The sequence below is a fragment of the Cannabis sativa genome, chromosome 9 (genome assembly GCF_029168945.1).
Source record: "Cannabis sativa cultivar Pink pepper isolate KNU-18-1 chromosome 9, ASM2916894v1, whole genome shotgun sequence".
Lineage (NCBI taxonomy): Eukaryota > Viridiplantae > Streptophyta > Magnoliopsida > Rosales > Cannabaceae > Cannabis > Cannabis sativa.
In genome coordinates, this window is record NC_083609.1 from 60,588,208 (window position 1) to 60,604,194 (window position 15,987).

Genomic DNA, 15,987 nt, shown 5'->3' on the forward strand with positions numbered 1-15,987 from the left:
TGTATACTGTGTTAAGTTTTCACAGTTATTTTTTAGTTGTTCTACTGTTGTTTTAATTGTCCTGTTTTATTGTTTCATCATCACCATATATAATGCTATTTTTATGTGTAAGTATATATATATAAATATATGTTTACATATAAAATATACATATTTAATGGTTTTTGTTGGCTTAAATAAATATTTTAAGAATATTCTACTAAATTTAAGGTGTTAGTAAAGTTAATTTTATAAATATATAAATATTACTATTATTTATTTTAGATTAATTTAAATATATATAAATATTAATATTATTTATTTTAAAATAATTGAAATTATACTAATTTTAGATTAATTTAAAGATACATAAATATTAATTTAAAAATTTGTAATATTATTATTAAAATATTTATTTCAATAAACTAATAAGTAATTTCCTTTAATTTATAAAATTTTAAAAATATACTTAATAAAAATAAAAACTTAATATATAACTAAGTATTGGTACAATTTATGATTGTGTGAACACATAAATTCACAAATATTTTCTCTCCTAATTTGACCATTGGACTTTCAAAGTAGGCAAAAACATAATATATATTATGGAGAAGAAGTATGTAAAGCTCATCACCTCTAAAGCTAATTAGACCAGTAGATTACTAATTTTACATTATAGATTGTTTAAAATAATTTTACATTATGAGGATAACAATGTATTGAATTTCATGTTTAATATTAGTTCCAATCTAAACCTTTGACTTTTAAAAGCAGTTTTAATCAATGACTCAATCAATCCACTACTAATCAGACCAAACAAAACAAATACTTGAAAAGTTGAAAAATTGCTCTAATCAGAAAAGTCAGTGTGTCTAAATCCCAGTACAACAGAATTTTCTTTACATGCAGAGAGAAAAAACCAGACAATACTAAAAACACAAAACAAGTCTAAACCAGCCATGAATATTAATTATTATAACAAACCAAATTACAATCTGACACGAACACTGCTTGTTTTATGTTGTGGAACAAGCTTCCTAAAAGACCTCCCTGCATTACAAGAGATAGATTGAAGGTGAAACACTATTTTACCAAAATTATAAATTCTTCAGTAAAATTAGTGACCAACAAGAATATGTGCTAGTTATTCTAATTTATATCAGTAGTAGGGATTATTATTCACTTTTCATTTTTGTCTCACCTTTGTATGGGTTCACTTCACTCATTTTGAAAAACAAATTATACATAAAGTCTGTAAAAGTAAAAGCTAGAAAAGTAAAAGAAAAATGGTGCAAATTCTAATATTTAAAAGAAAAACAGTAGACAGTTCAACATCTGAAAAACTTCACTAAAAATTCGAATGAGCATACATACATACATAGCAAAACAAATCAAATTGTGAATCTCAATCCATACCACCTATAGATTCTTCTAAACAATCCATCCACAAATCTTTCCACTCTCAGATTCTCAGTATATAGTATATACCTGTCAAAAAACAAAGTCAGAAAATGTATAAGAATGCCAACCATTTATGTGAATTGGAGTTCAACATAGATTTTTATAATTTCTCAAATCTTGACACTGAAGTGTGGGAGAATAACAGAAAATACATACCTCAATTAAATCATTTGCAGCAGTTGTTGTGTGGATGCTAAAAGGCAAACTCATCTAAATTGTGACATTGGGTATGTGACAAATCTTGGTCCAATACTCCACATTCCCACTCTCCTTCAGATCATACTTCCCTTACATACAAAGTCCCGAGTGAAATTGGAAACCCTTCTTCAGACAATGTCTCCAACTTCAAGTGTTTGCGAGGAGGTGAGTTGTCTAAGCCCATTTTTATCCAGACTTTTCAGTTTTGAAAACATGAAGATAAGAAGAAAGGTAATAGTGGGAGGCAGAATGATTCCGTATCTTCATATAGCTTTCCACTGTTGCAACCAAGAAAAGTTTGATAATTCATTTGAGTGCTTTCCTAAATAGGAAAAGTCCAATAACTAACAATATTTACGAGTAGCTCCTATCACACATACCATTACACATAAGTAAAGGAAAAAATTGGAAGAACAACAAATTAATCAAACAAACCTCAATTTTAAAACACATACCGATGATTAGGATGTTATGGATGATAGTAAATGCAAGCTCAATCTAATAGTAAATTTGGTATGTGACTAATCTTGTTCCAGTACTCCTCATTCCCGCTCTCCTTCAAGTCGTACTTTTTCTTTAGCAGACGACATTGTTGTATGAGTAAAGTGGTGAGGGAGGTTGGAAACCATTCTTCTGACAATGTCTGCAATTCAGGGCAAAACCAGATTCTGAGTTGTTCCAAGGAGGTGAGTTGTCTAAGTCCATTTTTGTCCAAGCCTCTAAGTTTTGAAAATCCCCATATATGAAGAGAGGTAATAGTGGTAGGAAGTAGCCCTTCTTCCGGAAATGATTCCATATCATCTTCATTACCATATCCTTGAACAACAAGAGAGGTAAGATATGGTAATGTTTGCCAATTCCATTTCATCTTCAACATTACATCATAGCATATAGAGAGTTCAGACAAACTAACAGGCAGATCACCTTCGCCTTCAGGGAAAGTTTCTATCAACGGACAATAATAGATCTTCAAGGACTCTAAAGATGAGAGGGAACTCAGCTTCTCTGGCAACCACTTCAATTTACGGCAATTAACAATCTCCAATTTACTCAGCTTAGGAGCAATAAATCCACCATTTGGGAAAGATACAAAACTATCACAACGCCAAATAGATAAAGATGTTAGTTCCTCAAGTGATTTCCCATTTGACACTGAGATAGCTTCAAAGTAGTGGCTGGATTGAATATAAAGAGTTTTGAGATTAGGAAATAAATCCATATCGAGAGATCTAAACGATGATCCACAGTCTTCTAACCTAAGAGACTGAAGAGGAGGATAATGGTAGAGTGGAGTGAGAGTGGTAGGAAAATTTCCACCACTAGAAGTTGAAGAAGGTTTTGATGGATTTATTGCCTCATACAATGACTCCGGATGCTCCAGGTGACAAATTCTCATTTGTGTGACACATGGTAATATTGGGAGACTTAATAATCCACACTCATTGCCTCTAATAATTTCAATACTTATTAACGAAGAAAGAAAGCGAGGAAAATCTCCAACGAGCTTAGGACAACAATTAATCTCTAAGTGTTTTAAGCTTACCATATATTGCTGCCTGTTCAATTTGCATTGAATGCCATTGCTCCCATGATGGCATCTCCCTGAAGCTTAATGTTTCCAATGATGAAAATGGCTCTCTCACAGAACTATTCCCGTAAAACTCAGCACCCACCATCACTACCGAATTGCATCTTGAGATGGAAAGATCTTTTAGCAAAGGAAGTTGCCCAAAGGGTGGTAAGCTGGAGCAATGCTCACAACCATCAAGCCTTACATTAGAAATGTTGCTAAACGAATCATTCCCAACCCAATTTGGGAATTTCGTGCTTGGATAATGAAGAATTTGGAGCAACTTTAACATTGTGTTGGGTGTAAGCATTTCAAGTACACCCTCTCCATGTTTTGGATCGACAACAACGTTATTCAAACTCCATTTCAAAGTCAATTCCTCAAGTTGAATCGTATCCAGTACATGCACTTGATCTGATGCTTCTGTAATATTCACTACATTTTCCAACTTCTCAATGGAAAGCTCTCCATGTAGACTTTGAAGTTCTAACAATTCTTCTATTTTAGCACCAGTATCCTTCCCAACAACAAAAGTTGTCAACAGTTGCAAATTTGTCAATTTACTTATTTGTCTTGGCATCTCAACTAGGCTATATCCACTAATAAGAAGATGCCTCAAATTAATGAGATGATGTATATCTTTAGGCAAAGCTTCAAGTTTATGACAAGATTCTAACTTCAGTGTCTGTAAGTTGTACAACACACTTATAGATTCGGGCAGCATCACAATTTTAGTGCCAGAAAGATCTAAATAGCGAAGATGTTTAAGTTCTCCAATTGAATGAGATAACTCAGTCATATGAGTATTACAAAAAGATAGAACTCTCAAACTTTTCAACATCGGTAGAAGATTATGCACTACTTCCTTAGAAATACTGATTTTTGAATATCTTGAACCTAGTAATGTTAAAAAGGTTCGCAGACGTGTAGCTTCAAAATCATAGTTAGATATCTTGTTATCAGTATAAAGTTCCATGACACATCCAAGGTGACGTGTCTTCTTCTCAAGCCTATCAATGTCGTCATTTTGCTGTAAGAAACAACTGTATTTTCCAGAAATAGTTCTAGCCAAATCAACAATAAGATCATGCATGACAAAACAAGATGCACCTGTCCAGGTTGTGGAATTTACAAAAAATGACATAGATAGTAAATCATCAAAATGCTCACCGCCAACTTCTTCCATTCTTCTATTCTCCGTGGGATGCATCACAAGATTTTCAGCCATCCATAATAATACCAACTCCTCCCTTTGAAATACATAGCCTTTTGGGAATATTGAACAAAAAGCAAAACACCCTTTCAAGTGGGGAGGAAGATAGTAGTAGCTTACTTCTAAAGCAGTTGGAATATTCTTGCTCCTTTCATGTGTCAGCTCCCAAATATTATTCTTTGCTATTTGTTCCCATCTCTTAGCATCCATAGTTGATCTCAAGAGGCCTCCTAGAACTTTAGCAGCTAAAGGTAAACCATTACATTTTCTAGCAATTTCTCTGCCGATACTTTTTAACTTAGGGTTCTCAATAAACTTTCTAGAGTTGCCACCGGTAGAGTGCTTCTCAAACAGTGCCCAACACTCATCCTCTGATAATTTTCTAAGATGGTGTGTATCAACAGTTCGAATGATGTCTGCAACTTTTCCATTTCTTGTTGTTACTATTATTTTGCTGCCTCTTGTCCCACCGTTGAAAGGCTTCATCACTTCTGTCCACTGAACATAATCATCTTCCCAAACATCGTCTAGAACAATCAAGAACTTCTTTCCCATTAATTTTTTCGACAAATTAACTTGAAGTGAATTCAAATTCATGTCATTGCAAGGATCACATGGAGCTACTTCTTGAAATATAGTTTTTGTGAGGGCCATGGCATCAAATTTATCTGAAACATACGCCCAGGCTCTAGATTCAAACATATTTTTTACTCTTTCATTATTGAAAAGAGTTTGAGCAAGAGTAGTTTTTCCAATCCCACCCATTCCCACTATAGGAATGACACATATCTTCCCACTACTAACTTCATCTGACATCAACAACTCCATTAAAGCATCCATATCAGTATCTCTACCGTAGATTTCAGGTTCATCTGGCAGAGAAGTCTTACCGTGTGAACCTTCTGATGGTTTCACCTCAACAACATTATTTCCAAGATTCAAGTTTCCAATCTGATTGGCTAAGTACTCCAACCTCTTAAGAATCTCTTCCATATTGGCATTCCTTACACAATGTGTTGAACTAGAAGGTTTAGAGAAACAAGAGAGTAACTTACTGATCATCTTCCTTTTCTCTTTCTTTGACTCATCAACTTTGTTGGGTTTCATAGCATCGTATTCAATATCGCCAAAGAAGTCTTCAGCATCATCGACAGCATCTAGAAGATCATCCAGCCACTTCTCCACAGCAGGGTTTTTGATTCTCCTGTTCTCCACTTCGAAGCGAACAGCAGCAAGAGCATTGAAGGTTGACTTCAACTTGAAAAGCCTCTCAGAAACAACAGATGCACTTTCATTCTTTCCCTTGAAGAAGAACTCCTCAACATAAGGAGAAGCAATCTTTTCAAGCAAAAAATCAAAAGAAGCAGAGAGAACAGCACCAATCACAAGCTCAGCCATCGGTAACAAGCTCAGTCACTACACACAATTGTCAAAGATTCAGAGAGGAAGCTATATAGGAGAGAATGAGAGCAAAAGAGTAGTTATAATATTTTGATGTCAATGTTATAATATTTTATTGCCATACAAAGTATGTTAATCACTATCACATTAGCACATGCTTACTTCTTCGTTCATAATTACTATTCATCCATTGTTATTTACTCTGACAATATTGGTACAACTTTTATAATATCCTAACTATATAATACTGATTATCTTCTTGATATAAGCTATACAGCTGTATTTATTTGTCTTATTGTTATTATTTTATCTCAAAAAGCTAATTTGGTTTTTTAATTTAGCAAAGCAATATAATATTATATAACACACTATTTTAGTGCCTTTGCAAATGGTCCCAAATTTGTAACTAATAGACCAACTTATTATATATTATTAACTTTAAAGGTTTCTCTTCTGATTAGAGTTTAGCTGTTGCCCAGATCAAAAGTTTGATCCTTTATAGTATTTTGTTTTGTGAAAACTCCAATTGTTTAATCAAATGTTACCTAAACCATCTTGAAGCCTTTTTCACTTTTCCTTTGTTATGGAAATAAACTCATCATTAAAACAAACTTTCGATTGCTGTAAGTATTTTGTTGTGTGATCTTCCAAGTGTGTGATTAAATGCGTTTTACAGGATGTTCTATGGTCCCGGAGGGCCGTACGCAATGTTTACAGTAAAGGAAGCTAGTAGAGCTTTGGCTTTGCTTTCTTTCAAGCCTCAAGACATGAATGACAATCTTGAAGATTAGGGTCCTGATGAGCATCAAGTTTTGGAGGATTGGGAGTATAAGTTCATTGACAAGTATCCCAAGGTTGGGAAGCTTGTGAAACAGTCAATCCAAACCGAGGAACCATCTCAAAGTTGAGAGGAATTAAAGGAAATTTAGGTTGCAGATGAAACTTTTGTGAGATGCTGCAAATTATTCAATGTAATATATAGGTAGGATGATTGATCAATCCAGTTTAATGGGAATGATTTGATCTTGTTGTGTAATTGTAATTAACATGTTTCTTTTAGGCTATGTTTGCCAAATGAATGTATTTTAAAGAAACTTATGAGCAAGTTATTTGTTGAATCATTAATCCATTTTACCATTCATTTTTAGCAACAATGCACTGCCCATCTTAGAATCAACATGAATGACTTTCATGTTTAACATTACTTCCAATCTAAACCTTTTGACTTTTGAAAGCAGTTTTAATCAATGACTCTATCCACTAATCAGACCAAATAAAATAACACTTAAAAGTTTAAAAATTGATCTACACAATCAATTGAGTTTTGTATAACAACCAAAATCACTTTCTCAGAGAAATCAGTGTGTCTAAATCCTAGTACAACAGAGTTTACTTTACATAAAAAACTATCTCCTGGTGAATGACTTTCAGACCAAATAAATTAACACTTAAAAGTTTAAACATTGATTCTTTAATTTATTTCTTAGGTGACTCATTGGAGTGTATAATATTAAAGCTAATACTACTTATTGTACTGCAACAACATTCATACATTCAATTTGCTTTGAGTTGGAATTATTATAAAGGAAAAAAATAAAAATAATAAAGGAAATTAAATGAGAAATTACTTGGAAGGGAACAAAAGTGATATGTATAATGGAAGAAAATCTTGATTTTGATTTGGTTGTTTTCATGATTTTTCTCTTAAAACTAAAAGACAAAATAACAATAATAATGCACTTTTATCATCACCATGTATAATGCTATTTTTATGTGTAAATACAGTAGAACTTCTATTTAAGAATACTCTATTTAAGAATAACCTCTAATTTGTTATAAAAAAATCAAGTCCCAATTTGGGCCAATTATAAATAAGAATAACCTCTAAATTGTAATTAGTTATACATTTTCTAAGTCTCGTATTAACAAAGTATACCTCTATATAAGAATAATTACATCTTAATAAAATATATACATGTATTTTGTAAATTTATTTATGTAAAATTAATAATTTTATTTTAAATTCTAATACATGTATGGAATTATATTTACTCTAATATATTTCTATTATGATATATTATTAATGATTATTTATTGTTATTATTGTTATATTGATAATTTTTAGTTTTTTAATTTTTTTTTTCTAGTGTAACTCTATTTAGTTATAACCTCCCAATTAGAATATAATTTACTTGGTCCTAAGTGTATTCTTGGATAGAGGTTCTACTGTATATAAGAGTGCACTAATGCACCCTTACCTATTTTGACATATAGAAAATTTTTTTAGTCTAATTTTTTTTATATTCGTTTACGTTATACTTATTTAAGATATCTCACAAAATTTTGAAAAATTCAGAATAATTTACAATATAGAAAATAGTATTCAAACAATCTATTTTACACGCGTATAAAATAAAATAGTTCACGCGTGCAACACACTTTTTGAACCCTATTTTTAGTGTGTTAAATTTTTCTAAATTTCTTAAAATTTTGCAGCATGTCTTAAATAGCTATAACGTATATGACCTTAAGAAAAAATTTAACTAAAAAATTATTTCGAATACATCCATTTAAAAATAGTACATTGTAGAATTTTCCATATATATGTGATTGTGTGAACAGAGAATATATTAAGTTAGGCGGGTTTTGTAATTGACAATATGTATAAATTCACAAATATTTTTTCTCCTAATTTGACCATTGAATTTTCAAAGTAGGCAAAAACATAATATTTATTATGGACAAGAAGTACGCAAACCTCATCACCTCTAAGCTAATCCAATTCAATCAACTATACATTTTTTGAGAGAATTACACCATCAAACCTCTCAAAAGACTTTATATAGAAATTGTATGAGTAGAGAGATGCAGGGACAACTAACCAACTAACTAACTAACTGATTAACTGACTGACTTCTTAGAGCTCTGATTGGCTCAGCTATAGAAATTCATAACACCTGTGTTGTAACAGTAACTAACTAATTGAACGAGGAAGATTTGGGCATGGATTGATTAGAAAATAGCATTTTATTTATATTTACAATTCAGATGTAGTGATGTTGTCAGAAAATTAAATAGGATTTTTCTAAACAATCCATGCACAAATCTTCCTCTTCATTGTAGGAAAATCGTGGTTACAAGCTAAAATATAAACGAAAAATACAAATCAAACGAAACAAGTCTAAACCCACTGTTGTGCACTTAAGCACTAACAAGAATGCAAGAACAAGATAGAATAAAGGCTAGAAACATAAACCAGCAAACCAGAAATGATAATGAACAACAATTAACGAGGTTCAATCACATGGATAAATCTTGGATCTAATAATCCCCAGGTAGAAAACAACTCTGTTGGCTTCTGATGATTTTGATATTGAATGGCAAGAATCAATGTTACAAACACTTGGATTAAGAACACAAAGAACACTAGTGGTGATACACATCAATTACAAACTTAATCTCACTTGAGGCAATCCAATCAAACACATAGAAATGCCTTTTACAACCCTCATCCTCAACTAATCACCCAAGAGAATTCATCTCAATTACAAGCTGAGTTTTAATTGTGCTTTACTCACTAACTTGATCTCTCTCATACAAGTGAATCATAAACCTTCTATTTATAGAGCTAGGTTAGTTAGGACAGGACTAACTGACTTAACTACCAACTGTCAAGGTAGTCAGAAGTGTTGTCTAAGTGTCCTAAACCCCACACGCACAAATACAAAAACAACAAAATTACAATCTAACACGAGCATAGCATTGCTTGTTTCATGTTGTGGAAGCTACCTCTTTGCTTCCTTCCTAAAGGAGCTCCCTGCATTAGAAGAGATAAATTGAAGAGATAGAGAATTGGAACTCAGTGTGAGTACTTGTGTTGAAAGAGCATAAAGTTGAGAGAAAAATTGAAGGTGTGTGATTTAACGGTGTGAACCAAATTGAAAATTGTTAACATACCTAACAATTTTATAGCTCATGCACACCATTAAACTCCAAATGAATAATAGAACAAAACCAGGGGATTCTCATAAAGCCTGTCAAAATAATTGAAGTTCCATCATAGGTAGAAAAAACAACAAACAAAAACATCTCTAGAGAATTGATATTGTATTACAAACAGATTTAAATATCAAATATACATACCTCAATTATAATCAATCTGAGCAGTTATGGGGTAAAATTTGACATTGGGTATGTGACTAATTTTGGTTAAATCTGGAAACAGTAGACATTTCAACATCTGAAAAACTTCACTAAAAATTCCAATGAGCATACATACATACATAGCAAAACAAATCAAATTGTGAATCTCAATCCATACCAGCTATAGATTCTTCTAAATAATCCATCCACAAATCTTTCCACTCTCAGATTCTCAGTATATAGTATATACCTGTCAAAAAACAAAGTCAGAAAATGTATAAGAATGCCAACCATTTATGTGAATTGGAGTTCAACATAGATTTTTATAATTTCTCAAATCTTTACACTGAAAATACGTACCTCAATTAAATCATTTGCAGCAGTTGTTGTGTGGATGCTAAATTGTGACATTGGGAATGTGACAAATCTTGGTCCAGTACTCCTCATTCCCACTCTCCTTCGGGTCATACTTTTTCCTCACCAGAGGACACTCCCTTACATACAAAGACCCGAGTGAAGTTGGAAACCCTTCTTCTGACAATGTCTGCAACTCAGGACAGTTGGAAATATCAAGTGTTTGCAAGGAGGTGAGTTGTCTAAGCCCATTTTTATCCAGACTTTTCAGTTTTGAAAACATGAAGATACGAAGAAAGGTAATAGTGGGAGGTAGTAGCCCTTCCTCCGGAAATGATTCTGTATCTTCATTGTAATTTCCACCAATAAAAAGATTGGTAAGATGGGGTAATGTTTGCCAGTTCTGCTTCATCCTCAAAAGTTCATCATAAGATATCCAAAGTGAAAACAAACTAGCAGGCATACCACCTTCAGGAAAAGTCTCTATCAACGGGCAACGAAATAGTATCAAAAACTTTAAAGATGAGAGCAAAGCCATTTTCTCAGGTAACCACTTGAGTTTAGGACAATTGCTGATTGTGAATTCACTCAGCTTGGGAGCAATAAGTCCACCCTTTGGGAAAGATACAAAACTACAACAACTATCTATCTGTAAAGATGACAAAGATGTTAGTTCCTGAAGAGATTTCCCATCTGACACTGAGAGGGCTTCAAAATAGTCACATATTGTAATAGTAAGAGTTTTGAGATTGGGAAATAAATCCAAATGGAGGGATCTAAATGATGATCCACAATCTTCTAACCAAAGAGACTGAAGAGGATGGTAGGTAGAAGTAGGACTCATTGGCTTTATTGTCTGGTACAATGACTCTGTATTTTCTACACTTACAATTTTTATTTCTCTAGCACATGGTAATCTTGGGAGGATTAATGCAAAATGATAATGTCCTTCAATTTTTATATTTGTTAGGGAAGGAAGAAAGTGAGGCAATTTCCCTATGAGCTTTGGACAATCTTTAATCACAAGTTCTTTAAGCTTTCCATATGTTGATACCTCTTCAGTTTGCATTGAATGCCATTGCTCCCATGATAACATGTTGCTGAAGCTTAATGTTTCCAATGATGAAAATGGCTTTCTCCCAGAACTATTCCCATAAAACTCAGCACCCACTGTCACTACCGAATTGAATCCTGAGATGCAAAGATGTTTTAGCAAAGGCAACTGCCCAAGTGGTGGTAAATTGGAGCAATGCGGACACCCACGTAGACTTACTTTAACAATGTTGCTAAACGATTCATTTCCAACCCAATATGGAAACTTTTTGCCCGGGTAATGAAGAATCTTGAGCTCCTTCAACGTTGTGTTAGGTGTAAGCATTTCAAGCACACTCTTTCCATGCTTTGGATCAATTGATCTATTTAAATAACTCCATTCCAAACTCAATTTCTCAAGTTTCTTCTTATCCAATACATTGATTAGATTTGATGGTGTTGCAACATTGACCACATTTTCTAACTTCTTAATGGAAACTTCTCCATGTAGACTTGAAAGTTGGGTCAACTCTTTTATTTCAGCACCACTATCCTTTCCCACAACGAACATTGTCAATGTTTGGAGATTTGTCAATTTACTTATTTGGCTTGGCATCTCTACTAGGTTAGCTTCACTGATAATAAGATGTCTCAAATTAATGAGGTGATGCATATTTTTAGGCAAAGTTTCAAGTAGACGACAATATTCTAACTTTAAAGTCTGTAAATTGTATAACATAGTTAGAGATACCGGCAACTTCACAATCTCAGTGCCAGAAAGATCTAAAAAGCGAAGATGTTTAAGCTCACCGATTGAATTTGGCAACTCAATCAAACATGAATAACAGAAAGATAAAACTCTCAAACATTTTAGCTTCAGTAACAAATTCTGCACTAGTTCCTTAGAAATACTAATTTTAGGATACCGTGAACCTAAAGTTAAAAATGTTCGCAGGCGTGTAGCTTCAAAACTGTTAGACATCTTGTTATCTAGATACAAGAGTTTTGTGACACATCCAAAGTGGCGTGTTTTCTTCTCCAACTTAACAATGTCTTCGTTGTGCTCTAATAAACAAGAGTATTTCCCATAAACAATTCTAGCCAAATCAACAATAAGATCATGCATGACAAAATAAGATGTACCTGCCAAGGTCTTGGTTTTTGTAAAAAATGACATAGATACTAAATCATCAAAATACTCATCGCCCACTTCTTCCATTGTTTTATTCCCCTCGGAATGCTTCACAAGATTTTCAGCCATCCATAGTAAGACCAACTCTTGTCTTTGAAATTCATAGCCTTTTGGGAATATTGAACAATAAGCGAAACATCCTTTCAAGTGTGGTAGAAGATAGAAGAAGCTCAATTCTAAAGCAGCTGGAAGAATCTTGCTCCTTTCACGTGTCAGCTCCCAAATATTGTTCTTTGCTATTTGTTCCCATCTGTTAGCATCCAACGTTGATCTCAAGAGGCCTCCTAGGACTTTAGCAGCTAAAGGTAAACCATTACATTTCTTAGCAATTTCTCTACCTATGCTTTCCAATTTCGGGTTCTCAATAAACTTTCTAGAATTCCCACTGGAAGAGTGCTTGACAAATAGTGCCCAACAGTCATCTTCTGATAATTCTCTAAGACGGTGTGTACCAACAGTTCGAATGCTATCCGCAACTTTTTCATTTCTTGTTGTTACTATTATTTTGCTGCCTTTTGACCCACCGTTGAAAGGCTTCATCACTTCTGTCCACTCAACATAATCATCTTCCCAAGCATCATCTAGAACAGTCAAAAACTTCTTTCCCATTAACTTATTTGACAAATTAATCTGCAGTGAATTCAAATTCATGTCATTGTAAGCATCACCTGGGGCTACTTCTTGAAGGATGGTTTTTGTCACAGCCATGGCATCAAATTTATCTGAAACATACACCCAGGCTCTAAATTCAAACATCTGCTTCACTTGTTCGTCGTTGAAAAGAGTTTGAGCAAGGGTAGTTTTCCCAATCCCACCCATTCCCACTATGGGAATGACATGTATCTTTTCACTACTATCTTCATCGGACACCAACAACTTCATCAAGTCATCCTTGTCAGTGTCTCTACCGTAAATTTCAGGTTCATCTGGCAAAGAAGTCTTAGCACATAATCTTTCTGATGGTTTCACATCAACAACATTCTTTTCAAGATTCAAGTAGCCAATTTGATTGGCTAAGTACTCCAACCTCTTAAGAATCTCTACCATGTTAGTGTTCCTTTTATGATCAGCTGAATTAGAAGGTTCAGAGAAACGAGAGAGTAACTTATGAATTGCCTTCCTTTTTGCTTTCTTTAACTCATCAGGTTTGTTGGGTTTCATAGCATTGTATTCAATATCACCAAAGAAGTTTTCAGCATCATCGACAGCATCCAGAAGATCTTCCAGCCACTTCTCCACAGCAGGGTTTTTGATTCTCTTATTCTCAACCTCGAAACGAACTGTAGCTAGACAATTTAACGTTGACTTCAACTTGAAAAGTCTCTCAGAAACAACAGAACTTTCATTTTCTTTGAAGAACTCCTTACAGTAAGGAGATGCAACCCTTTTCAGCAAAAAATCTAAAGAAGAAGAGATAACAGCGCCAATCACAAGTTCAGCCATATTCCAATTCAGTTCAGTTAAAGGTTCACAAAAGGTTATAGCAATGGAAATATATGGGATAGGAACAGAACAACAATATGAATGGATTAGAAAACATATCAGAGCAATATGAGTTAAGAGAATTAATGATGATAAAAGCTTTTGATGACATTCACATGACATTGACATATGCAACCACCAAATTAATTCCTTTCTCACTTGTAAGACTTTTGTGTTATTATTTTTAGTTGTATAAAGACTTTTAACAAACATATAAATGATTTATTTTGACATGATAAATTATCTGAAACTTTTGAAAGTCTACAAAAAATTCTGCTATGGTGTTCATTGTAGTCATAACGGGTACACATGTAACATACATTTTAATCACTAATTTTGATACCGTCAATTTTCTTAATTTTTTTTTCAAAAATAAATCGTAAGATAGCGTTTTATAACTACAATAAACACCGTCATAACAAAAATATTGAAATTACAATCGATTTACGTACTTATAACAATATGTTGATTGTAGTGAAATTACTTCATCCTAATCCAGTTGTTATGTCACTAACAACAATCAGGAATACACTAACTAAATGATGAGTTGTTACATGTTTATTGATTTGAGTCAGCATAAAGTCAGCACGCACTATACAGTTCAAGATTTAAGTCTCAATTATGCAACAATGGTGATCAACACTAAAATTACATTAATCCTCCTCACTCTGTTATTTACAGTTCTTGGACCAAATTAGAGAGTAGACTTGAATAAAAGTTGAATGAGATTAACCCGAGTTGGTTCTAAGCTAACTGCCTTGACCTTCCAGGAATATAATCTCCAACAATTATTAATTCAATATGTGAATTAGTTTCAAATTCACTTTTAAAAGCAGTTATAATCAATGGCTTAATCAATCCACTACTAATCAGACCAAAGAAAAAGATAAAAAGTTTAAAAATTCCCCCACACAACAATCTATTGAGTTTTACATCACTTATTATAGTTTGTTTAAAAATTCCATATCTTGAAGCCCACTATCGATAAGGATTATTGAAAACCTTGGATCAAAAAATTAGGATACCTATTACCGCCTCTTTTATCATCATGAGATAAAACATTGTTAAGATCACCCATCACACACCATGGTAAAGTAGAGTTATTAGCAAGAGTACGTAACAAATTCCAAGTAGAAGCACGCCTACTCCTATTTGGTTCCCCATACACACCAGTAAAATGCCATTCCTGCACACCTTTAGAAGCAACTCTCACATCTATATATGCATCAGAGAACCCAAGTAAAGGCACTTCATCCCCAACTTTCCATAACAAAGCAATACCGCCACTCCTACCATTAACATCAACAGCTATCATGCCATCAAATTCCAACGTCACACGCACTCTCTCCATCTGAGAACGACGAGAAATAGTCTCACAGAAAAACACAATACTGGGCTTCTTTTGGATCACTAGATCCTTAAGGAATTGTAAAGTCCACGTGTTCCCAAGCTCATGGCAATTCCAAGATAAAATATTCATGATGATTGGTGGGCCTGGATACCAGTATCCACCAAGCTCAAATTTTTTGACCCATGAACCTCCTGACCTGCTACCACTTCACCTCTCACGTGGACCCCATTAAGTCCCTCTAAATTTTGTTCATCTCCTTTTTGAATCAAGGACTAGCAGACAAGTGCCCTCATTAAGTGTTTCCTCATTAGATGGGAAATACGCAACAATGGTGATCAACAGATGGGAATTGCATGATCAATGGCTTTTTAACCCTCTGAATATTAATAAAGATTTTATTTTTTATTTCATTAGAATCAGACATTCATTTAAAAGAAAGAAGGCTCAGTCTGAAGAAAAACAACAAAAACAACTACTCTACAGGTTAGGAGCAGATTAGAGCAGAATAAAAAATAAAATGGAAGAAGAATAAGTTAATCAAACAAACCTGAGAATATCTGTGGTAAATGCAAGCTCAATATTCAATTCTAACATTGGGTATGTCACTAATC

At 33.5% G+C, this 15,987-nt stretch overlaps 3 protein-coding genes across 4 annotated transcripts; all 3 read right to left on the minus strand.

Moving 5' to 3' along the window:
- Positions 1-807: 807 nt before the first annotated feature.
- Positions 808-5,877, minus strand: LOC133031082 (putative disease resistance RPP13-like protein 1). Of its 2 annotated transcripts, none has more exons than XM_061104358.1 (2): positions 2,094-5,877; positions 808-1,029 (listed from the first exon to the last, which is right to left on the minus strand). In XM_061104358.1, the coding sequence occupies exon 1, from the start codon at positions 5,817-5,819 to the stop codon at positions 3,156-3,158; it is 2,664 nt and encodes an 887-aa protein (XP_060960341.1). In that variant the 5' UTR covers positions 5,820-5,877; the 3' UTR covers positions 808-1,029; positions 2,094-3,155. The 2 variants fall into 2 exon arrangements, with proteins under 2 accessions (XP_060960341.1, XP_060960342.1); XM_061104359.1 differs by having other exon boundaries at positions 808-908; positions 2,027-5,877.
- On the minus strand, positions 2,132-3,034 carry LOC133031560 (putative disease resistance protein At3g14460). The gene has a single exon (XM_061105093.1). It carries the CDS (start codon positions 3,032-3,034, stop codon positions 2,132-2,134), a length of 903 nt encoding a protein of 300 aa, XP_060961076.1.
- A 3,281-nt stretch (positions 5,878-9,158) lies between the features above and the next one.
- LOC115721882 (putative disease resistance RPP13-like protein 1) lies at positions 9,159-14,147 on the minus strand. Its single transcript, XM_061104364.1, has 5 exons — positions 13,212-14,147; positions 10,326-13,124; positions 9,966-10,215; positions 9,780-9,856; positions 9,159-9,639 (listed from the first exon to the last, which is right to left on the minus strand). The coding sequence occupies exons 1-2, from the start codon at positions 13,984-13,986 to the stop codon at positions 10,363-10,365; spliced, it is 3,537 nt and encodes a 1,178-aa protein (XP_060960347.1). The 5' UTR covers positions 13,987-14,147; the 3' UTR covers positions 9,159-9,639; positions 9,780-9,856; positions 9,966-10,215; positions 10,326-10,362.
- Positions 14,148-15,987: the final 1,840 nt, after the last annotated feature.